Below are 27623 nucleotides of genomic sequence, written 5' to 3'. Positions count from 1 at the left end.
AGTTGAGCTTAAGCATTGTTGCTGAATCACCTGTATATTTAGAATTTACCATGTAAATTATATTATATTGTACATGTAACGACACACGTATAATTATTGTGTCTCGCGCCATCGCGGACGGTCCACGGTAGTAGCACCAAAGTCGTAGAGCAGAGGAAACACGGTGAAAAATCAGCAGCGACTGTTGAGCAATTACGCACGTCTGACATCCTATTAGGAATAGCAAATATAATAATATTGTCGGTCCATTTCACTGAAGAAAAATAACGCGTACGTTTGACATGTGTAACTTTACGCAGTCACATAAGTATTATATATTATATATTGTATAGAATATGTCTTAAGAATCACGTGTTAGAATTTAATGCGGACATTTCTAATCGAATTTCTTTTTCACGTGAACCCGATATGGCTGGGTGTAAAATAATAAAAATACAAAATAAATGGATATTTTATGTAGCAGACGCGCGTATCTCGTTTTATTCTATGCTAGAAGTAACAAAAAATATATACTTATATAAAAATAAAACGAAAAATGTCCATTCATGTCGTTTGCTCTATAACATTAGCGACGTGTCTTGCTATTAATTCAATATGTTATTATTAATAATTCATGAACACGTATACACATATTCTTATTTTAAGACAACTTATAATGGGGAAATTAGAAGACGTACAATTTAAATTTATTGCCAAAATTGGTAGCACGGGACATTCGTACGGCATAATTGAAACGTTTTATTAAAACCTACACAAAGTCTTTGATTAATAGCTCGGACAGACAAACGTAAAACGCATTAATGAATATTTCAGCTAATTTATTTTACCGAATGCCTGTTCGTACAATAAATCTGGACTAAACTCAATATAGCTTCGATTAAACAAAAATACATGATATTATGATGTAACGCATATTTTGATGAACTTGTACCTGACAATTAAATTATTGAACATTTTAAATCCGTAATTCGTAAACAATATATTCCATACGATTTTCTCGGAATAATATTATGCAAGAGTTTTGGTAAAAGTAAGAAAATACTTGTATGTCTTCTTATTTTTATTGGCTACTGACTAGAGTAGCATAATATAGTCGGTACCTAAAACTTTTATCGCATAAAATATTAAACTATTTGTTTAATTTGCTATTTATATATCAAAACTACCAGGACAAACACCATAACTTTAAATGCAAAACATTGATAGCAGTAGAAAATGTTGTGTTTTCTTAGCATAATAAGACATTTACTGATTTCACAACAGTGTTTCTTTCATTATTTTTATTTCTTTATAACTTTTTGGCAAAAAGAGTATTCAAAATACTTCATTATTACTATTAGAGATCGAGTTTAGATAGTTAATTTTTCGATGTCTTAGTAACATTTACTATATCATGAAAAAACAACTTTACGAGAACTGTATAATATGTTGAAGAAACATCGACTTAGAAAAGCTCCTCTTCTAATATTATTTTTAAACGCATTTAATTATTATTAATTCAAATGTATTACCGCAATGAACAATATCTATTGTGTGAGAAGAAGACAAAGACGTATTAATTGTACCAATCGTTTTATCTGGATATTTTTAAATATAAGTTGAACAGTGCAATATATGAGCAATAGTTGTATATTACTGTATAGACGATTTTAACATTTTGATTGTTAATATGCTTCTTAACATAGTAGATATACACTGGATGTCAAAAAGTTCTTTATCATGCCGATAATAATATATCTATGAGACTGACGCATAAATATATGTATTATTTATACATGACTTTAAATAGTAGTATTTAAAATAATTCATATTCAACGTCATACTTTTCCATTTAGATTATAGAAAAACAGTATATTTTAAATAATATATTGATTTGCTACGTAAATAATAAGAGCGATACAATTTTTTTGGAACAACCTATTCCCACGGCATATAGGAATTTCGTTTTAATAAAATCATGTTTGATGATTTTAAGCAAGTAAACTACAATATTATTATTAGCTTTAATGGTTTGAATGATGTGTATCTACTTGAAAGTTGCTTGAAGACATTAAATATGTCTAATTTTAAAACTATTTTGAATAAAAACAATAAAAAAATAATAATTATCATTATAATTATAATTCTTCATGATTGATTTAAAATACAAAGATTTCAAAAATAATAAAATACGATTTGAATCCTTCTGAAAATGAAACAAAAGCCTATTTTCATTGAAAATGTATTAGTCCTTGAAAGTTGAGGAGTAAGTTCAACAATATCATGAATTTTTAATGCGTTGGCTTGTGGAATTATAGCAACTACTATCAGGTGTTGGTTTTGTTTGGTCTAACATCTCAGTTATACTATAGTTCAGAGATTATCTTTAAAGTTGTGTTAAATTCAGATCATGTCATCTCAATGTATAAATGATCAAACATAGGGTGTCGTATGTAATATTTTGCATATTCAATTTTGGCGTGTAGCATTATTAAAATATGTGCATGCGCCATGTACGTTGTATAAATAGGTTAATTTGTATACGAAAACAGACAAATGCAAACTAATAGGTCTTACAATTTATATGCGTGAAACGTGCTTGCAATTGATATGGCTGTGTTAATATTATTATAAATTCAGTTAAAATACACTATAAACATTAAACGTATTACAAAATAAATATTGTATATTTGGTAAACCATTAGTTACTTAGTTCACGTATTTTAGTACTAATTTGAGGATATGAAGTATTATTTTTAATAATATTTAAGAACCAGAATACATGTATACAATATATCAAATTGTATTAATCAAGATAATTAACTATGATAAATACCGTATTTTAGTTACAGTGGGTCTTTATGTTAACATTTTACGTGTTCAGGTAACATACATTGTAGGTTTTTAAAAAGTTTTTTTTAATATAGTTATATTGTGAATTTATTTCAAAACATTGCTTTATAATATAACTTTGAGTTGGTTTAATACGAAATAAATTTTGTATCCTTCCGTTCAGGAATATTTATGCACAAGGGTTCGAAGTTAAAAACTATTGAATTAAATTGTATCTCATTAATTATTAAGTACACTATGATATAAATTCAAAAAAGTTAAAATTTATTATTAAGTTTAAAGAGAGCTTACACTGCAGTATTCAATTGTTATAACTTATTGTAAATGCGCTTAATTTTTAAAATGATGTATTTCTTTACATAAATTCGACATGTTATAATGTAATGTTTATAAAAATATAAATTAAAATTCGCCAAATCACAACAAAAATTTAAAATTGCTTCATTCAATATTTCAAGTATATATTTAAATAAAAAGCCCATATTATTGGAAGACACAAGATAACGAATATTAGTACCTACACGATTAAATGTGTGGCTAAATAAATGACAAATTCGCTAACGATATAACACGTCATGTAACTCATTTTATTCCCAAGACACGTAGTTTACGTAAGAAATGTTGAAGTTAAATTTGACTGGTGTAAAACATAACCACAGTACAATATATACCAATACAAAATAATGATAATATTAACAAAAATAAAAACAAACAAATGGAAACAAAATTCGATAAATATATTTGCAAACTTAGCATTATTCTTATAGTTATAGCATATTCTTATTTAGACGCATTGGAAATTGAAACGTATTATATTATGTATTTAAAATGGAAAAATACTACGGAAATACGACACCCACATAAATAGAGAATGTCAAATCTGTGTGGGGATATTAATAAATAAAAATAACCTAAAAATAATATTACTCGAATGTGTGTTTTTCGTTTGAAATTAACGTATATCTATTTACTATATAAACACACACACACACATATATATATATATATATTCTATGAGAAATTGTTTGAAATAACCGAATTTAAACTTACAGACAAATACTACTACATAAATCATTATTTTGGTTTTTTTTTTTTTATTGAATACCCAATTTATCGAGATTGTAAATTATATTATAGTAACATTTCAATTATAAATATTTTGTATTATTTTTTTTATATATATAATAATATATTATTATTAGTGTTTACTAATGGAGTTCACGATTAATACAACACATCATTCACGGCCTTTTTAATTCACATAGCCGTTATACAACAACTTACAGTGGGTATAACCCATTTTATGCGTTTCGAAGATTTGTGTATCCGACCCGATTAAACAGCACTCAGCTAATACGCGTGTGGTCTACTTAACTGCGTCGTCGGATTCTCTATCTCCTCACCCATTCCAATCCGACCACGTTAAAGGCTTCCAAATTCGTCAAACGCACCGAAACGGACCACGGCAGTAGTAGAGCGCTCCGGTAAAACTACTCGACATGGCGAGCGCTTTCTACGGTCGTATCGTTTTAGACGTTTTCCATTATATATATATTATATTATATTTTATGTATCGGAAGCAGTTATCAACCCTTTGCGCGAATACGTCCCTCGTGGCCTACCGATGACGATGACGCCCGCAGTGATAATAACGTGACACCGGGGTTTCCGGAGAATTTTCGAATTGGGTCAAAGTATTCGGATTTCTACCACCTCACGTTCAATATTGCCGCGCGAGACGTGCGAGCAGAATACTCGACACTGAGATTGGTTTCGGCGATACTATTATATTGTTATATGATTCACCGTCGTGTATGATATAAGTGACACACTTCGTTGGGGGTGCCGTTTCGGGTTTAAAATAGTGCTACCAAACTTATAGTCGCAACAAATTTTTCCAGAACCAGACGCAGAAAATATTATTTGTTGGAAACATTTTTAGGTTTTTTATTACTCTATAATGGTTTAAAGGAAATATAGAAAAACGGCGGAAAATAGGTATACCAACATATGGCTGTAGAGTGTAGGTATATAGCAGTATTCGAGTACTCCGCGAGTGTATCTCGTCGTTGAGTAAGTTACTATACGTAATGGTTGTGTTTAATTTGAATTCAATGATAAACCATTGCATACGAAAAATGATTCTGAGCGGAGATGGTCTTTAGTCAGCATATCGTCATAATGTATAAATAATATATTGTCATTAATTATCATTGTAAATTATTTTTTCAATATTAGTAATATGGTATAGATTATGGACTATAAATGTTTGATAACATAAAATTGATGAAAATTTTTAGGAAATGTCATTGTGTACGTATTTATAACATATAATAATATATGTAAACGTTTCAAATACCCACTAAATCTATTTTCAAATTTATATATAATTTACTTTTTTTTTCGTTCCAGTAACTTATGAGAAGCCATTTTAAAAATTTTTAAGTCTGGCGTGTGAATATTTAAAACTGAAAGAATTTTTAATTAAAAACAATTTTTAAATTTTTGCGATTTCGCTGAATTTCATTCAAATTTTAACTTAAAACACCATTTATTTTTGATATTGTTAAATAAGCATATTATATAGTAAAAAATCAAAATGTCAATAGTCTATTAATATTTCAAAACGAATTATAATATTTTGACAGTCTTAGCATACATAAAAAATGTTAGTTCAACCTTTGGTGAAAATTTCAAGTATAGGTTTTTACGGTTTATTCGCTTTTGAATAACCAACATTTTTTCTCGTTTTTCCCGTTTATTTAATAAAATACTGAGAATAATACTGTAATCTCTTAAAATTACCGATTAGATTTAGTTGGATATCAGAAACTACTCTCAAAGTTAAAGATCGAAGATCTCTCTTCTAAACATTGTGTGTAAAGATTACATAACATATTTGTAAAATCCATACGTTTGTTACTCTACTCAAAATCTAAAACCTACATAACATACGAACTAGATGAATTTAACTGATTTAAATCAGTTAATTTGCACATATTTCATTGATCGAAAAAAAAAATTATCCAATAATATTTTAAATTGAGATTTGATAACTTAGGTCTGAAGGAAAAGTTAATTTTGCAGTTAGGTCTGATTTATACATGAAACATAGCAACTAGTATAATATGTACATTAATATATTGATAGGTAACTCAGGACCCTCAATTTTAGTATTTTAATTTTTAATTATTTTTTTTTTGTCAGTGATAAACTAACAGACATGCAAGTGAGAAAACTTGACTCACAACAACGCGAGAGCTATAGTTTATCATAGGTAATAATATTAATGTTATGATAATAATAATGCGATAGTCACACGATGCGTGCTAGTCTGAAATAAATTACTAGGGTTTTAATCGCAAGAAATGAAATGTTTGATGGGCGCGTACTTACAACTATGCATATATATGTATATTATAATAATTCTCGTTCAATTTTTATGTATCGTAAAATAATTAGGCAATTCGTAAAAAAGCAACCTTTCTGTGCGCATAGAATTAATGTGAACGACCAAAGCAATGCAATAATTATTTTACATCGTATGCAAGTTTATTTAAAAAAATTACCATTCCTTTCGCCATTAAACTTGAAATGGTTGTAAATAATAGTAGGTTGGTAGTTTATAATTTCACTGGTTAAAAATTGGATATCGTTGTGTAAAAACCCTTCTACGATTAACCACTTTACAGGAACTATTTAAACATTTTTGCAAACTTCAAAAACTTAAAAGTTTTAATTTTATTTGTATGACATGATATCATAAAATATATTAACGTTATGTTTCACGCGCAACGGTGTATCGCAGTTTACTTCAATCAGTTCAATCAGTCACAAAAACACGTTCAATAATAATGAAATATTATATTGTTACGATAATCGTAGTATGATATTGTTAACCGGTTTGGCTTAAGCACAATAAACTATAAGCTTAACGACCACGATGACTAGCTCAGAAAAGCTGCAACGTATTGAACTCATTTGATACATTATTTAAGAATAATATTCGCAATACTCAAAGAAGTAAAATAGTATATTAGAACTTCAATAATAAAGAAGCACTTTTTACTAAACTGTTTTTGATTCGTTCTTTTATGCATTTTGATGTCTCAGTTTGTTAGTCTAATCTTATTTTAGATAACTACATAATAATGTTCAAATAAATAATACCGTATTTCCCTACATATCAATGTTACCAATATAAAAATCAGCTTGATATAATATTGTTTTAGTACGATTTATCTTACAGAAAAAGAATATTTATTAAACTCCGGATGTATATAACTAAGCATAGTAATATTTAATACAACGATTATGTCGTAATGTAAAAATGAAACCCACGTGTATCGTAAACTAGTATGATCCGAACACAATAATAGGATGCAATGTCTATATTGTTGTTATGGCTGTGCAGGTCTTTGGCGATTCTTGTACTGTCGTGCACTATAATAAATTATTTATACAGAGTGGTTCTACAGTATTTTTCGGTTTCAACAGTGTTGGAAAACGGGAAAAATACAACGGTCCATTCTGTATACAAATTCAATATAGGACAGGTGTAACTTTTGGCTCTATCGGGACGACGAAATATTTTTTTTTTCTTTTGTCATTCGGAGCGTTTCTCTTTGATATATATATATATATATATCCATATTACGGGTAACCAAAATACGAATAAAACGAAGACGCTGTCGTCGGAACGACCCATCTCAACGATTTTGTGTGTATATTATTATTATTATAAAATATAATGTTTATTATTATAGGTACACACGTAGGCGCTTATTTTCGTTCTTTTGCGTAATGCGTCGTAAAAATATATCTATGTAAGCACCGATGTACTGTCATCTAAGTATAACGACGCGGAGAAAAAAAAACCAAAAAATAAATGAACAAAATTCACGATGACGACGTCGTTAGGTCATTGGATTTTTATTATTATCTATACTAATAAAAGGCAATTTATATGTGTGTGTGTGTGTGTATGTGTGTAAGCAATTTACAGCCAAAATTTTCGGGCTCATGGTTCTGAAATTTGGTGTATAGGTAGTTTTATATGTGTTAAAACGTACACCTCATCGAAGCACCGTAAATTTCGCATTTTAAAGAAGTGCTATATGTAGGAATTCGTTGGCTCTAGGGTTTCAATTGGTTACAGAACATGAAATAGTTAATATAATTGAATGTAGTCTTATATGTGTATTGTGTATTCGTATATATATTTGATGGAAACTACCTCCTGGACGACCACGATAAAAATATGTATAGTTTACACGTAGGGGAGCGTATAAGAACGAGTAAATGTACTGGTATTATTTAATTTGTCACGGGAACCACCGGTACACAGGATTGGCTATAGTTAAATTATACGTTTTAGCGTACGGTATGTTCCAGCAGCTGCATGTTTTTGTAATTTGGACGCCTCCCTTCGCCCTCTTCGTACGACTACTATCCCGAACGCCACCACTGCCGTTTACTCGATCAATTACGTCGGCGGTCGCGATCAATTTGTCCGCGGACGTGTCCGAAACTTTTCGACCGAAGTCTAAAAGTGCGCTGGCTGTAGATTAATGTTTAATCGATATTTACAGTACAGCACACTACACACACACACACACACACACACACACACACATGCGCGCGCTTGACAAGCGGCACACCGGACTTAACGACACGGTATACGACTGCATCGGCTCGAAACGCACCGGAGAGAGTAGTGGTGGTGGGTGGATGACTTACCGATCGGTCTCCGAGATTTCGGACCCTGCAGTGTAAGTACGTCATCTGACCCACGGTCGCAGTCACATCGCGTCTAGTGGCGTTGTCGAAGTAGGGCTGCGAGAACGGTTGTTCCCAATAGTTGAGGTTGCCGGTCTGCGACGGCGATTCGATCGAACCATCTGCAAAAGTAAACCACGAAACGTTATTTGATGTATTTTTTATAAAAACAAATGTTATATAATATATATATTATATTATATTATATCGTGTGGTATATTATTACGGTGTCAGTTTAATTGCATTACGTACGGACTAAGATTATTAAGTTTGTATAAGCTACTAATATATGGTTACAGAAAAAATAAAAAAAATTAAAGTAAATTATAATAATAAACATTTTATTACTATTTGCATATTTTGTTTTAAACTAAATTACTTCTTGAAGAAATAAAATGTTTTTATTGCATGTAATAATAATAATAATATGTCATGGGAAAAAAAACACATATGAAAATGTATTTGATTTATGACTTTTATACACCATATTTACAGTAATAAACTTAAGTTATTCGGTCCGTTGTGTTATATAGGAGCCCATGGGGTTTTTAACGACCACAGTGTTATTATACAGGTGGTACTTACGTATTATACTTACGATATACATGATTTATAATTTTATAATTTAAATCATATTATTATATTCTCATTAAATATAATAATGTCAAGTATGATATACGTACAGTGTTTATTCAAGAAATATTCCTGAGACTTAACCGTATGCGAATCGGTGCTATACGCGTCAATTACACATTATTCATATTCAATGTTGCCTATCCAGAGAATGCGATATATTCGGGTTAGTGGTATTCTCGGTATCACCATTATAATATATTCGTACGGAATGCTTAAACTCTGTTTACACGTTACTCTATTAATTTGATTTTGAATATCGCGAGACAAGCCATTGTAAGTTTCGTATACATTATGTGTATCTGCGTGGGAGCTGCTCGCGTCGCGTATACGTTTTTTTCGAAAATGTATATTATGATATGAGTCAACAATTAATGATTGCTTATTAAATAATTAATAATATGGAATTGACATAGGAAGCTTAAAAAAATAAAAATAATTTCTTTCCATCGTCACATTTATATTTGTATCAATAAATTTAAGACGTTCATAGAGAGTGGTGTTGAAGAAAAACAACAAGGGAAACATAAACCAATTATATATTAATATTATTATAGATTTATTATATATACATAAATACATGATATTCGCATGTTTTATTTGTATGAACATTTTATTGTTAACATAATATTAGTTAAACTCATAAATACGTATATACTGTAGGGTGCTGAAGTGAATAGCTACGAAGTTCAACCCCAACCCCAATATAATGGTAACGAATTTTGGAGGGTTTAGTAACTTCGTATTGTTTTAAATATGCTATATAGTTCAGATATAAATTCTAGTTGTCGCCGACTTTTTCTCGGTGGCGTGCTATTTACTTATTTAATTTCAAGCTCTTTGGATTCGACTGTTACGTTTATTGTATATAGTCCTGAATATGGAAAACTCTAAATTCAATGTATGCAGTGCTTTCTCAAATCGATAATGCAAATTATCAAAAAATTAAAAACCCAACTTAACCTAAATTTAAAACAAATTATTTTTATGCTTGCATCTCGGTATGTAATATTATTTAATTTTTACTTGAGATTTTTGAGCCTAAACGATTTTTTTTTCAATATATACTTTTATAATATGATCTAAAATTAATAATTAATATTTAAAATAAAATGACCAATTACAAAAACTATACTCATAGTTTACAATTAATAAATTATTTTTTTGCTAGTAATAAAACTAAAATATAAAAACTAAAAAATACTAAAGCATTAATCGTTATTCAGCGAAATTATGATTATTATTATTATTATTATTTTTATTAATTAAAAATCAAACAAAATTGTAGTGAATATTTTTTAGCATACTCAGAGCACAGATAGAAATTATTAAATATTATGTAACGGACAAAATTCAATGTCGTATATTTCTATTTTTAACATATTACATGATGCGATAGTGCTCTCCGTTCCGCGCGGGCCCCTCTGCCGCCGCCCGAAGACGACACCAATCTATAAAAACATGCACACATACACTATCACCATTTTCCAGTACCCGTGGTCCGGAGTAACCGGCTGTCAATGTATTAATTAGTGCTACCAATTAAAATATTAGATATAGCATATTATACCGGCCAAGTATTATTATATAACCATTAGGTAATGTCGTCGACGTACTTTGTCCGGTGCATGATACGCCTAACGGCATTTATCTGACACTTTTGTTTTTCCACTCCACCGGACAACATGTTAGAGTAGTCGAAAAACCTATCATCGAGGGCGTCTCGGGGACGACGCTTAGGACAATGGATATTTCTTGGTTATATTTTGTATTATTATTATGTACGAAATAAATACCATGGCCGGTATTAGTTATAGTCAGATGTAAATATATATTTATTATTGTTGGTATATGTGCCGGTAACCGATGAGCCGTGCCCTATTATTATGTTGTATTACATCTTTGTAATTTTATTATTATTATTATTTTTGGCGTGAATTTTATTTGGAGCGAAGTTTTTATGCCGTATGGCTTTTCTTGGCCATAACTTATATAATATATTTTTTTCAATTATTAATATAAATATTACAAAATAACCATCCCAAAAATAATGCGTTAATTATTCTTTCTTGTTAGTTTTTATTTTTTTCTATCAATATAATGTTATAAAATCCCGCATGCTCCGGTTTCCGAATCCTGGCTGCGGATTGGCGACCTTACCATTTTCGTCAATGTACGCTCCACACACCGAACCTGGGTACAAAATTGTGCGAGACGTTACAATTACTTAAAATAATAATATAAATAAATAGCGAAAATTAATTAAAACACTTAATTAACTAAAGACTATAATGTAATAAATGTACAATATTACTTAAAACCGAAATTATAATAATAATAACAATAATTATTTACTCAAATATATTTTATAATTACATTTAAATATATTTTCCTCTTGATATTTTTTTAAAAATTACGTAAATAATTTTTGTGGTAATTAATATTATTTTATTTTTTTCTATATTTCACGCATGAAATTCAACGTTATCATGATATCCCTTATACAACACAACTTATATTAAATCCATACATCGAAATATTTAAAAAACTAAACCCCGTGAAAAATGTATGTTTTGTTAAATTTAAAATGTATTTATTTATTGATGTATTCAACTTTATATTAAACATTTAATTTACATTTATAAGTTTATACCTATTCCCAGTAAACATGCTTGAAGTGGGACTTGGGAGTTTAACTAAAGTCTATACTAATTATGTAATATAATATTACATACATGATTAGATACGTATTGTTATATTAAAGATAACATATTACTTGTTTACATAATTAAATATAATACTTGACTGTTACAAAAATAAACAAGAATTATAATAATCAAACAATCGCATATAAATATTGTTTAACATTAATTTAAATTTAATATTATAACCAATAAATTTAATTAAATTTAGTAATTGATTAAATAACTGTATCTCTTTATTTGTATTATTAAAATTCCTAATTGACGTTATGTTTAATTTAATTAACCTTAAATTTCCGTTGTTCTCGCTCTTTGTTTTATGAAATTTAAATTTTATCTTCGTGTATACCTACTTTTTTTATAACTAATAGCTTATTGTATTATTAATCAACTGTTAATATGTTCAGTTTTTTTTTTTTAATAAATCCTTTGTATTATACTTGTCATGTCATTATCGATGTACCTATTTTATTATTACGTCATTGTTATGGATTGAACAAAAGCAAAATAGACTACTCTTGACTAGAAATATTCAACGTAACTCCTGAAAGATATATTAACGTAAATTTTCTCACACACAACATTACAATATTTCAACTTAAAGTATCCCTTTTACGTTTTTGCCAAACATTACACTTAAATATTCTCCTATATTTACTCTAGAAATTGTACAAATACAATTTGCATACATACATCTATTACACTTTTTTTCTGTATACTTATTATCATGTAGTTTAATTTAAATTTGATTTGGTTGATTATTTGACATTGATTGATAAAGGAGAAAACTATTTAGTTATGAAATGTGATAAAATGTTTAATTATAAAATTATGACGGTTTCAAGGGAAATAAATTAAGGCGAGTTTACGTCACTCAGTGTAAACAATTTTCAAAAAATCAAATTATAATAAGATAATATATAATATACAATACCAGTGGATACACTTGGACAATAATATTTTATTGGTCCTTTCTATATAATCATTATTTTTCAGTATTGTGGAAAAAAGTAAGAATAACATGTTTATTACAAATCCATATTATATATTGGTATTTTTACATGGTGCACATTATCTGTCACATATAAAATCATAACGACATTTTTATTTAGGATGCAAGTAACCCATTAATAAGTATGACCGGTAACTCGTGTCGCTGTCGCATTTATCTATCGTAATATTAGAATGTTTTATTAATATTTTATGGGACGCGAGTAACACACGGCCATAAAATGCACTAGTCGTAATATTTTAGACTGAATGAAGTGAAGAATGTATTGGTTCATGGCAATAGTGTTTTGTTTTTTTACTATACTATATTTTTCAAGTACGTAGATGTTTTTTCAACACTATATAATACAAGCGCTGAAAAAGTTTCTTATAGCACGTACTGTCCATTCATATGTTTACGGTATTCTTTGTTAAGAGATAATATTTCGATTTTTTTCCTTGGTAGTTTCTCTGAGCACGGCAAAGAAAATCTTCTTACAAAGTCGACAGTTCAAAAGTTTCGAAACTATGTCAAGGAAATAGTTATAAATTATGATTATTTAACCGTGATGATCCGATTGTAATCGTGTTCTACGATTGATTAATATCACTGTACTATATTCTGATCCAAAGCGAGATGTATTATGAGACGATGAGTTTGTTTCGGACTAGGACTTTTGGCGTATTTCGTCCGATCGGTTTTGTTTTTCTGTAATATTTATAATATTATGCTTTCTACTGTTTCTACTATCGATCTATGCTATTCGTATGCGCATTCGTGCGAGTGAAATAAATCACTATTTGCCAACCACCGATACCGATGGTTCCATATATAGTGTTGTGTGCGGTGGATGTGATACTGTTATACATATCATATCACGCATATTAATAACACACACATTTATTTTAGTGATTTCGTGAATTTAGTCTGGCACTAGGACAGACTTGTGGAGTCATTCGACGGCGAATATAAAGACCACCGGAAAGAAACTATTTGCAGTGATGTGGTTGTCGGCGTTTTCGCATACCTATTGTACGACTGTATGCGACTTGGTACACTTTTAAATGTGTCGCGTATTAAATAAAAAAAGTAAAATAAAATGAAAAGAAAGAATCAAATTCAACCCCGCGAACGATCGATTTTCTAATCAAATCCTGAACGCGTGTATTATAAAGGTATACCTACAGCTGTTTCAGACATTGCTGCACCGACGGAGAAGAAGAAGACGACGACGACGACGACGATGGCGACGAAGATCCCTAGGCAGGATTTAATACATTTCATCTTTTGTCTTTGGCTTATACATATATATATATATACATTATATACGCGTAAACGTTAAAAAAAAGTTTTCTATGTGCGAGAAATATTATCGTTGTTTGCGAATCTAACGCGAAGATGCACACGACCGTTACGTATATAATAATAATAGTATATATATAAATATATATACACAATATACACATATACAGAAACTTACACCCATTCACACGTACATATATATAATATATATGAATACGGCATATTCGTATTTTATATTCAACGGTAAAAAATTGTAGAGAAACAATAGGGGAACGGTGCCGTTTGCTTTGCGATTTTTTTTTATACTTTGTAGAAATCCGCTTTGGCGTACGTTTATCTACACACATACACACGCACGTTTGCGCGCGCGCACACACACACACGCACATGCTACGAGCTCGCTCTCGACCCGACATGACCCGACCCGGTCGTTCACTAGTGTCTCGATATCCTATCCCTTTCATCCATTTTTTTCGCCTCATTCGCGCTGAACTCGAAATCCTCCTAAAACGCGGGAAATGGCATTAAAAGCGCACAAACACCGCTGAACGAACATTGTGCATAAGTTTCTGTCGTCCTTTGCACCGTGAACTTTGGCTATTGTCAAGACAAAGATGTATATACGTACGTATATATATCAACTATACACATACACACACACACACACACAAACACACATCCGTGGCAGCATACACTAATAATAATAATACTGGTCGATTCACATACGCGTATGGGCCAAAAATATGCACCCGTTTAATATTAAATACCACCGTAATAATAATAATAATAATAATAATAATAATATGCCGTCGACAAACTTGACCCTTTGTGAAGCGATGGTGGCCACGGGGCCGTATGCGGTCCCGGTGATTTACCGTCAAGTATAAATTGGCCGACAAACTTTTGGCACCGCGACCAAATTTTATTTCAATATATATCCTCGCGCGTCGCTTTTCTGTACCTCTCCCCATTCAAACGCATCGTTCGCATCGGGGGTTGCTCTCTTGCTGCCCGTTCCTCTGTGCTCGGTCCCCCCTCTCTCTCTCATTCTCTCTCTCTCCGTTTCTACCCGCCACGACTTAACACGTATAACACGCACGCTGTACGTCCAAGACGGCTTCGGGGGCCATAAAACACAGCAGCTAACCGCAGTCAACGTGCAGAAATTCCAACTGCCAAATGTAATAGCGATGTTATATAATATATATATTATATTATACGATATTGTATTTAAAGTATGTTTGCAGGTCGAACGAGGAGACTGAACGGAACATTTATCGGAGGTGCGATTTCGTCTATTCGTCACCAGAGCTAGTGGCAGCTTTACCACCTACCCACTCACCTGCAGCTACCAATAGTTATGTATATTATACGTATATTGGTCTGCGTTGACGTGGTACACCAGAAGAAAAGTTATTCGGACGTCACCCTCTATACTTGACGGGTCCTGTCGGAAACTGAACGCATATTAAAGTTCAGTACGGGTTTGACGACGACAACTGAGTATAATAATTATAATCAACTATGAAGAGAATTTGTTTTTGCTTTTTTGTTTATTATCAATTCGAATACCGACGAGAAGGAAAACGTGATATATACAGTTGATGAAATTTAAAGATGAGTATACAACATGCTATACGATGCAATATCATATAATGTTGTACTGAGTGGATTACATTTTCCCGTCAGTTTATACAATTTATATATGTTAGAAAAAAAATTAATAAATATTAAATCATTTTATAATATTTCCACGGACACACATAAAAGCAAGCGTTTTCTAGCTTTCTGTTTTTACGATAAGGGATTTTTAAGTTTTCATTACAAGCATATTATGTGAAGTTGTTTGATATTTACAGCCAAGGATGTCGCTACCTTTTTCATTATGTACTTTAAGGATAAAAGGTAGCGAAATTCGGTTTTTCATTGCAGGGATACCTATATGTTATATATATAAACATATATATTTATGCTAACTTATGATTCCATGTAATATACACGCGAGCCATTTCCTTTAAATTCGACATTATAGAAACGGAAGTTTAAGTTTTTTTTATAAAGGGCCAGTTTAAAAAAATGAAAAGATATACCTTTTTGTAAGACTGCAATATCATCGTATATATTATGAACACAATTCTATTAGGAAGGACTGTTTTCTGAATTAACCGATAATATTGATCGTATACATTATAATATTATATTCATCATCGTATAATCGATTTATTGAGTTGTATTTTTAGGTGAAATAAACATATTTATGTTACATACTTATTTAGATAGATTGATACTAAATTTAAGTTTATGACATTTAAATTTAGTTGTGTTCTAGTGAATCCTGCGAAAAAGCCAGAATATTAGAATTAGATGGTAGGTGGGGTGTGAATTTTTAAGTCAAATTGTTTTTAAATGTATAACAAATTGCCTTATACGTAAATTGTTCTTAAAAAATTAAAAATTATTGAAAATACAAAAGATAATATACTAAAATTTTAAAGCATTTTTTTATACCTTAAATTTGAAATTTTAATATAAACGTCAAGTTTCCTCTTAAATTGTTTTCACAGTAATTTAAAATGTTCGTTTACACAAGATGAACATTTTTTTCGTGTGCTTATGAAGTTTGAAATGAATATTGATCAAAACAAAAGTTATTACATCAGTTAGTCAATTATTACACCTGTCAACTAATTCTGTTATGCCCTTAACTTTAATATATTATCCATCATATTATATAATATAGTTGAACGAACGTGGGGAATCGCTTCACCATCTCAATGTCTATACCACTGAGAGTTGTAATATTATCTGCAGTCACAATAATGTACATGATGTGATTACGTAATGACATAATCATTATTAGTGTGTTGTAAAATATTGTTATTCGAATCAAGGATATGTAGATAGGATTTAAATTTATTAGGTTTGACTTCGTACTCGAAATGAAAAATGTTTGTAGACAATTTTTTTATTGATATTTAAATTAACATCTAACAGTTTTTAAATAAATACTGTTCGATCAAAAATAAAAATATCTACATGTCTACTTAAATTTTAAAATTAATTCATTGAATTTAACGAATTTGTGATGGAAACAGTTTTTAAATCAATAGAACAAATTTTATATTCTTATTGAACTGAAGAATGATAAATATTGTTTAAGCATTAATGATGGTTCAATTGTGAAAAACAATAAAAACTCCATTACACATATTGCAGCATTATCCAAACATTTTTATTTTTACATTTACCATACGTAGAGTATACATTGTTCACTGGACACTATAGCTTATTCATTTGTACATTGATAACATTATTAGTGTACACTGTACGTAATACATTTATGTATATATAAATATGTGTGTGTACATTTTGACAATAACCTCAATAAAAATATTTCATTTTAGTAAAATGGAATTATAATAATAATAAAAAAATAATAATAAAATTGAAACAATCGAATTTAAACGTGTGTTCAAATAGCTGAAATTACGATTGTGAGTCGCATCATTAGTGTATCTTTGTGGATCCGGTAAAATGGGTTTTTCGTTATCCAATTCCCCGAATCAAACAATGAAATATCGACACCAATTATTCATTCAATAAATATATATGGTATAGAGGGGAGTATCATCGGTGCTGTAAATTCACATTGATGGTCAGTGACATTTGCAAATTGCGCACACCTTTAAATCCACTGAATATTATTTTAATGGATCGTTTCCTCTGTTAAATTTACCTATCAAACAAACGGCCTATATCCAAAACGCACACTATATTAATTTAAAATATACATTATACGTTATACATTTTATACTAAACTACGACAATTATTTAGCGGTCAATTAAATAAAAATATTGAGGATATTTTTCAATTAAGTTGGCCACCATAGATCGCATTTATTATACCTGCGATATAATATTATGTTTGTTGATAAGATAAAATATTAAATAATAAAAATAATTTATGTAACTTCTAAGTTCGAATTGTATAGGCTGTAAATTAATATACGCATAATAAATTAATAAATAGGTAAACATTATTTTTTATATACATGTAATATATCTATTGATGATTTTAAGTTATAATTTACGAATATTTTTTAACCTTCAATTGTACAATTGTAAGTAAAAAAAATATATATATATATAAAAAAATTATATTTAAAAAACAACCAAGTAATAACTATTATGTAATATAATTTATAGCGTACCTACCATGATGAGATTTAATATTATAATATTATTAATGATGTATAAATAAATTATAATACAGTAGCATATATTTCAAAGATTGTGTTTATAATTAAAAACAAGGAGAAACTTTTATTTTATACATGATATTAAAACGATGTTATATAAAATAAAAGTTTTCACATTTGTAGCCATTAACATTTTATAATATTATTACTGTTATGTTCATGAAAAAAATAAAAAACTAGCAAATAACCTAACAAAGATTTTAATTTAAATATATTTTATAATAAACATGTATACATAAGAATATTACGTAGAATATGTTTAATTAAATTTTATGAATTTTATAAGGTTACCTATATAATTGTTAATACCTGTTGAATGTTTTATATGTAACCAATATGATATTAATTTTCACATTATACTTTATTTTATAAATCATGTAAATACTAATAAATAACTATATAAGCCAATAAAAAAGTCGCTGTTGATAACTGAAGAGTTCAATAGAGATTTAATTTAATTTAAAAAAATCTTTTTTTCGAGAAAACGTAGGTATTCATTTTTTTCGTCAAAAGATAGATGAATGAAACTTTCAAGGTGTTTCTCAGTTGAAATGAATTTTTAATAACAACCGTTCTTTGAAACTCGTGTATATTGAATAATATCAAAGTGATAATTTTGATATTTTAACCGATGTTTTTCAAATTAATTATATACCACTAGTATACATTATTTATATGAACTTTTAACATTGAACTTAGCGTACAAGTAGAATGCATGATTTTAAAATGTAACCAAACAACACGTTCAAATAAAATTTACTAATATAAAACATTCAGTATATAAAAAAAAAAAACTGTAATTTAATATTGGCGCCCGTCTGTGACTTTTGCTGGACACGCCTAATATAATTATTCCATATTTATTTATGTTTTATATTCATGAATGTCAAATAAGTATGCGCACGTATGTCTATATTAAATTGCGTATATATATTTATTTTTGTTTTAAAAACACAAAACGTTCTATGTTAATCATTTTTTAATCAAATTAATTTTTTAATTATGTTATTATTATTATTTTTTTTTTTAATGGGTTATTTAAATAGGTAATGAGCTGAACAAATTTTTGTTTCCATTTAGTTTGACATTAAAAGTTATGCCTTTTAAATTATTGAAATACAAAAAACCTTTTACATATTTTATATTAAGCTGTTAAAACTGTTCACACGGTGTTGCCGTAATTTTTATTTGTATACTTTTTTTTATGAAAACATTACAGTATTACAATTTAATATATTTTATTTTCTAATTTCAAACCGTTAATCACAAATAATAAATTTATATTGTTATTTTTTTTTTAATAATAAGTATTCATGTATTATAAGACGTATTGCACGAAGCTAATCATAAAAATTTATTTGTTACAATGGCCGATCATTTTTAAATAAAGCTTTTGGCTCACTAACGTTTGTGGCAACCGCCTGTAGACGGAAAAATGTTTCCTTTTTCCCCCCATAATTGTAATAAAAGTTGGACGTCTCGGGGTCGGGCCTGAAATGAAATCTATATAACCTTGAACTTAAAGACCGCCATTGTTATGTGCTCATATAAATATAATTTTGACCATCCATCGAGAAAAAACACGGGATAGGTATATTGTATATAATATGACTGTTCTTTTCTCAGCGCTCCACTATATACCTATGCTATTGTGCTATTCTTACTTATTATGAATATAATATAAAAATAACGGATAATGAGATGAGAGAGGAAAAAATAAATAAAGAAAAAAAATCATTACTCTACATGGAGTTTCCTTGTGTCATAGACCTGGACTGTAAAATGTCAAGATTGGTGAACGCAAAACGTTATGATAATAACGTACCATAACAGAGGGCGGTAATTTATCGTAAATGGCCATTTTTCGGTTGCAATTACCATTTTGTTTGTTCACATATTATATTTAACATTATCCGAAAGTATTAAAATAAAGGGTCGAGGGGGGAATAAGCGCTTTCGAAAAAATACTGTTTTAGCTTATCTATTTAGTATTTTATTGTATTTTGTAATCACAGACTGCCGGTACTGTCTCCTATTGTCGGTGTATAATTTATTCTCGGAACTGATTCGTTCAAGTACTACATGATTTACAATGTTGTAATAAAAACTACAAATTATATAAATAATATTATCAAGTGTTTATCGAAATCGGTAACGCGAAGTTCCTAAAATTCTTTTGATATATGCAACCACCTTTGCGACTGAATTCGATGGTATGATTGGAAAAAAATGAATAACAGCTGCTTGGGGCCAACTTGACAGTATTTTCTAGAAATACTCAATCCAGTCAACCCTATGACATACGAGTGCCCATTACACGAATTCAATAATAATTATTTATGCTGTGTTACTGTCACGGGACGAATGTATCGTATCAGTAAGTGCCAGTAATACCCGTATATTGGTCAATTGATCGACTCACGTTTGTTGGAAAATCGTAGTTCGAATAAAATGTTATAAAGGTATTAAAAAATAACCTGTTTTCATAAAATCTAACTTTTTAAATTTCTATTATATAACATGTTGACGACTCTAAAATTAAATTTATAAATATCGAATTTTATCAGGATCCAAGTAATTTGTATTTAATTTTCAACACATGCATTTTTATACTATTTTTTTGAATAAAAGAAATTATACTCTTACCAGTTATTAGACATTGAATTTTTTGTAGATTTTAATTTACAAACAAACCATAATTGTCAAAATTGGTGGACACAAAATCGCACGATAACTTTTGGACAGTGCGCTAGTCGAACGGATTTACAAATATCAAGAGTAAACACAGCACACAGACGCAAATTGTCTGATTACGGCCAATGGGAGACTACATTGAATACATTGAATATATGACAGAATGAGAATTTGTTAACGAGCAAAGTTTTCATGGACAGGACAAACTAAGCTATCAATGTATGTTACGGAGTCAACACCAAACAGATGTTCATAAGATGACAACCGTTGATTTATTAAAACCACGAAACTTTCCACCGCTATATTAGGAAACATTATCGGACACAAAATCCATATTGGAAATAATATATTTTCTTTCTTCTCCGATTCGCTAAAATGTTGGTATTATTTGTACGGTGATATTAAACATATTCCATAATTAATTTTCTATATATAGGAAAACATATATTTCCATAGTTTTTATAGTTTTCGAGCCACGATATTATAATAATATTGTAATGTATAGGTGTATTATGCAATAGAAATGATAAATTTATGAAATAAAAAATGGTTTAAATTAAAACTATATAATAACTCTAAAAATGTATGACTTGGAGTTTAATTAAAAAATGTGTGCTTTTTTAACCGTTGATAATATGCTAATATAAAATTCACCTATTCGTAATTTAAATTCAAAAAATATTAATATGTTTGTTTAGTATAGTTGTTGTATAAGATAGCTTAATAGTTAATTATTAATCAGTTATACGTACGTGGTTTTAGAAATGTTTTTGCATACGCTTTTAAAAATAATAAATCTGTTAAAATATTGAAAAAGTTATTATTTAAAAAGTAATTTAAAAAACTTAAAACGTATCAAAGACATAGGTATTGAGTATATTATATAATCGTTCTCCACGGGTAGTGGAATATATATTATCCCAACTTTTTATGATATTAGAATAAGTATTGAATTATATTTTATGATTTACTTAAATGATATTGATTTCAAATTATAATTTATGAATATAATTCCTATCATAGTGCTGGAAGCCTGGAACATTGTCATATTACTTTACAATAAAATAGTTCTATTTTAATATTGAAAAGCTATACTAAATTTAATTTATTATATTCTATTTGTCATACAATATGTTGAATTAGCACTCCTTGCACGAGGTTGGTGCGTAATTCTTATATATAAATATTAAAGATTGGGTGACCACCGTGAGCAACATTAAATGTCCACACAGATAAAAACAATGAATAAAATATTTATATGTATAGATGCTGTATTATGTATACAAATAATTACAATATACAACAAGATAATAATAACAAATATTTAATAAAATGTACCGGCAATACAGGACCTCCGATGGCTTCGACTGCAACACTGCTACTTTCGCTGTGGTCAAAATTAATAGCAACAAACTTTCACGTCAGCGGTGACGGAAAGCCGATTGTTTGCCGCCGCGGCAGAATGTGCAAGACGACACCAAAATGCCGTGTTAGAATGCGACGAAACGCGTTATGACAGCATTTTCCGTACAGGTCGTACACGTGTAACACAACGCCGACACAAGCCAAAAACCAAATAGAAGAACGCACACTTAGCGTAGCCGCGTAGTAAAAAAATGAATAACAATTAATAATAATAATAATAATAATAATAATAATAGTACAAAACGGCGATGGCGACCGTCCCCAAAGGCGGTACACAGCAGTACAGCACCAGGCCGCCAAAGAGTACTCTATGCACAAGACAGACCGGGAAGATAAAAACAATAATGTCTTGTGGCACAGACGTCCGCATTGGCCGCTAAAGACAGTAGAGCCAACTCAAGAGTAATGGAAGCTCAAACATATATTGTTTAAATATTTTAAAAATATTGTGTATCAATGTTCTACATTAGTATTGCATACGGATTATCGATAATGGTTTTAATTTTTTAACAAAAAATATATACGGATTTTTGGCTGTAATAATTAATAATGTCCTAGATATGATATTTTATTCAACGTCTAGACTTAGTATTCTGTACAAATTTTTAATTGTTGTCGCAATAAGACTGCGTATTTTTTGTTTATATCGAATCGATAGGGTACGATCGTCGACCACTGAACGTTATTTTACGAAAACTGTTTGTCGACCATCGCAAACGCACGTCTTCGAGTTCCATTTTAACATATAATATGACTGCGTATTAAGGTTTAAATATTATAAACTTGGTGAGTTGGATTTACCGTAATTTTGTTGAATTTTTTTTTCAAACTGTACTGATATCAATATTAATACTAAACGTAGATACGGGATTCTGCAGTACGTGTATGTGTTTATCTAATAAATATACATTATATTTTTATGGCATACGTAATTTATAGTTTACATACTATAATAATATATTTTACTCGGAGCTATTTTGCGTATTGTCGAGTATCGCTTTGTACATCAGTTACCATGGTAGCAGTGCAACGTTTCGCGTTTCAATACGGTTAACGCTTTAATTTCAATAGCCATCCACCCTTTTACATTGTTATTGTAATAAAACCTTCACTATCTACGAAAACGGATCGGGGAGGAGCATTAGACAATAATGTTATAATTATTATTTCTCGTTGTTTAAATCTACCAGTTATAATTTGCGTCTATTCTATACATGTATATATACTGTACGGATTTAATTTAGCGTCATACGATATACATTCAAATACGATGGGTCATCCCATAACAGTATCTGTAGTATACGTATTGTTAATTTTAAATCTCGCGAGTCTAATGTTCACCGTCGACGGAGATTCTCCCGACGCGGTCATTGACGGAATAAAAAAATCACGTACAAACTGCGATTATTACAATTATATTAAACGTTTAATGTGTACGATAATTATAAATGTAATATGCGCACACGCGCCGTTTGGAATATAATACAATATAATAGGTAGGAGCTTATGAAAACTTTTTCTTTAAACTCGGGTGAAAATAAAAAACATAAAATACAGTCTATTATGTCTATATAATATAATCGTACTACATTTACGAGGCTTATGCGGAGCCATATTATATACTACTACTACAGGCCTTACCCGACTCGATGTTGGCACAATAACGTAAAACCCCTCAAAGCCTCTTACAGTTAAGTATTAACATCTCTTTTTTTATGACATATATGCAATTAGAATAGGACGGGGTTAACATATTATTTCTCTTTTGTAAATTGTTGTATTATGTAATGATGTGCGCTTAGCCATTATATATTTTAAATTTTAAATGTATAATAAATAATACTCAATAAAATACAATAATATATATATATATATATATAATAATTGTAATAATAACATATGTATAACAATATAATAATTGATAGCTTTAAATATAAGATAAAACTCACACATATGCACATTCTCTTATCCGTATAAGAATTAGATATATAAGGAGACTAGTAGTCGCCGACAGGGCCCTGTGTGTTGTTGCCGTCTTTTTGTATAAGGATTCATAAGCGAGTGTAAAAGACTACGCAGATCGTTATACAAAATGCGTATACAATTATTTAATTGTGAAACATGTGTTAAAATATAATTCATGTAGCTTATAAAATAAAGTTAAATATAAATAAATAGTTAATTTAAAAAAAAAAGGGGGGTGTAATCATTTTAATATATAAATCAATCTCATCACGTTATATCTTGAATACGAACTGCGATTGCAACAAGCAAGTCGACACAGGAATCAGAGAGTTAATATCATCAAGTTATAATTATTTAACAAGTAATGATTTAGAAATATATAATAGTCCCCGATTAACTTACCAGCATTTTCTCTATTATTACAATTAGCACTCTGTTAAATAATAATTGATATTTTACAATTCAAATTCATGTCATTAAATTTAAATAATCCCAAATTGGAATATTTACTATTATAAATTATTAAATTATATACATAGTTTATTTGTATTATTAACTTTATTAATATAAATAAAACATAAGGTGGACTGCTCACTATGTGAGTTACCAATTGTACATAGTTTACTACTCAGTATAATGTGTATATAGTTATGTTCAAGAGAATACGTAGTAATGAATCGTTAGAACTAAAATTAAGGCCAAAATAGCTTTATTTATAAGAATAATCATTAAATTTAAAACATAAATCATGGTATTAACTATTACTTCATAATACTAATCATATAATAATACGATACGTATGATAGCATAATATGGTCGAGCCATACCGTAATCTATATGGTTTGATTATATTCAAAGGCCTCATCTCATACCATCTATATATAATCTATATATAATGGAAAATGGCGCTCAATCGCTCGCTCTATACTCTATAGCATACTCAATTATTTTATATATATTTTTTTGTTCAAATTACATGATTTAAGTTAAAAGTCAATTGTAGTGTTTTATTTTTATTATTAAAATATGAAATTTTAATGTATCGCTTCTGCCTTAATTTTTTTTTTTTGTAATAACCCAAATCATTATCCATGAAAGAAAAATTATATAAATACCTGTCCAAATTATAAGTTACATGAAAGGTAAAAGATATTTATTCAACGCGCATTTCATATAGCTTTACTTAAAGTTTGTTATATTCTAAGAAAAAAACTCTCATAATTACTTTCTGCGATAGACTGTCACATTAAGTGAATAAACACATGTAATGAACTAAAGATATTAAATCAAATGTGTATTATTGAATTAAACTTTGTATAAATATATTAATAATTTCAAAATATAATTGTATTATTTCACATTCTCAAAATTAATCATCATTTACTTTATTAAATACCTTATTTTTAAAGCATTACTGTGTATTTTCAAAGTATTATGATATCAATGTTTTATTTGTTCTTTTCGAGAGAATTAACTGATTTATGTATTAAGTATATTTTTTTAGCTCGACTTAAACAAAAACTTTGAACATTTTAAACAAAAATATATTATTTATTTAAATACCACTTATACATATTAAAATTTTTCACGAACGGCATTTTTTATTAACATTTATAGCCGGATTCTACTAAAATCGTTGTTTAATTTGTTCCCATATAGTATAAAAAATTATTTCAATTAGTCACTAATTGATTTTAGAAGTTATAATTAGTTGCCACTGATAGATATACTCGTCGTTGACTTTGGCACACAATATTGTATAAATAAATTTGTATTGATCTTTGTCGTTTTTGATGGTTGCAGCTGGATGGATAGTTAATTAGATTAAAATATACTTTGCAGAGAGATTGTTGGTTCAGTAAATTTGAAACATGCACATTGTGTTCAGAGTACAGTACTACACACTTAAATATACGTACATAATATAATAGGACGGGAGACTATAAATTACTGTCATCTATGTTAGAAACCTATTATCATATAATACGTTCATAATAATGTATTATAATAACACGGACATAATTATTTATTTGTAGTTTTATTATAAATTTAACTATTAGACTATTAAACTATAGCTAATATAAATTGTATATTTACAAGGAATTAAAATAAGCAGTCTGAATTTACTATAATTTGTGCTAATAATGATATTGTCTGTTAGTGTTTACAGCTTTAGTTTGTATATCAAATATTTATGTTTGCCAATTTAATAAATTGCATTTAATAATATTCCAGATTATTAAGATTATCATAATACGTGTTTAATCCTAAATAAATCTTTCATTTTAATGTTGTATATTTACGTATGCGCAGTCATGTTAATTTTGATTTAGATGATTTGTAAAAGAGAGTTCAAGTATACATTATATTGAGCTTACTCATTCGTCTGAAACAGCTACTTAATCAATCAGAATCCTCTCGATAGTTATTTATTACTATTACATTTGTGATATGTCAACATATACATTTTATATTGTGTTAAATAGTTTAAAAACAAAAGAAAATTGGTTTCGTCCGATGGAGTATTATTTGGTGTTTAATATATATTAGTGATATAATGAAAACAAGGTGCTATAATAATTTATTAAACATTATAGTCGGGTTTACCGAATATCTATAAATAATATTTTTAATGTATTTTATATAGTGCTTATATTATAAATAATTGTTTTATTGTTACCTAACCTAATCTAACGTTTAATGCGATATTTTTTTTATTGTTATTAAAATTTTGAATATTTATAAAAATCATATTTTTCTATTTTGAGTGACAAATTTGTGCTTCGGTGCTACTGAGTCCTATCTCTTAATAAATTATTTTAAAAAATGGACGAGATGAATATCAAATTGTAAAATATTAAATGTTCAGTAAGCTATAGTCAAGGATTTCTGACAGGCCATGCATTTCTTAAGATGTAAATTGAACTTCACAGACCTGAAAAGCCAAATTTGTCTACATTTGAATTTTTTATAAGTAAAAAAAATAATCAGTAACTTACATATCCCCAAAAAAGAACTTGGACATTTATAACACTATGGTGT

At 28.9% G+C, this 27623-nt stretch overlaps 1 protein-coding gene across 1 annotated transcript in view; it reads right to left on the bottom strand.

Annotated features, from left to right (window-relative positions):
- LOC113561131 (protein amalgam-like) overlaps positions 1 to 27623 on the bottom strand; it is a 244807-nt gene that overhangs the window by 22525 nt on the left and 194659 nt on the right. Inside the window, exon 2 of the mRNA XM_026967363.1 lies at positions 8572 to 8732. Within this exon, the coding sequence (XP_026823164.1) occupies positions 8572 to 8732 (161 nt within the window). The remainder of the gene's footprint in view (positions 1 to 8571; positions 8733 to 27623) is intronic.

Source organism: Rhopalosiphum maidis, chromosome 4, assembly GCF_003676215.2.
Source record: "Rhopalosiphum maidis isolate BTI-1 chromosome 4, ASM367621v3, whole genome shotgun sequence".
In the NCBI taxonomy this organism is placed as follows: domain Eukaryota; kingdom Metazoa; phylum Arthropoda; class Insecta; order Hemiptera; family Aphididae; genus Rhopalosiphum; species Rhopalosiphum maidis.
The sequence above is the reverse complement of the archived record's forward strand: the minus strand, read 5'-3'. Positions and strand labels throughout refer to the sequence as shown.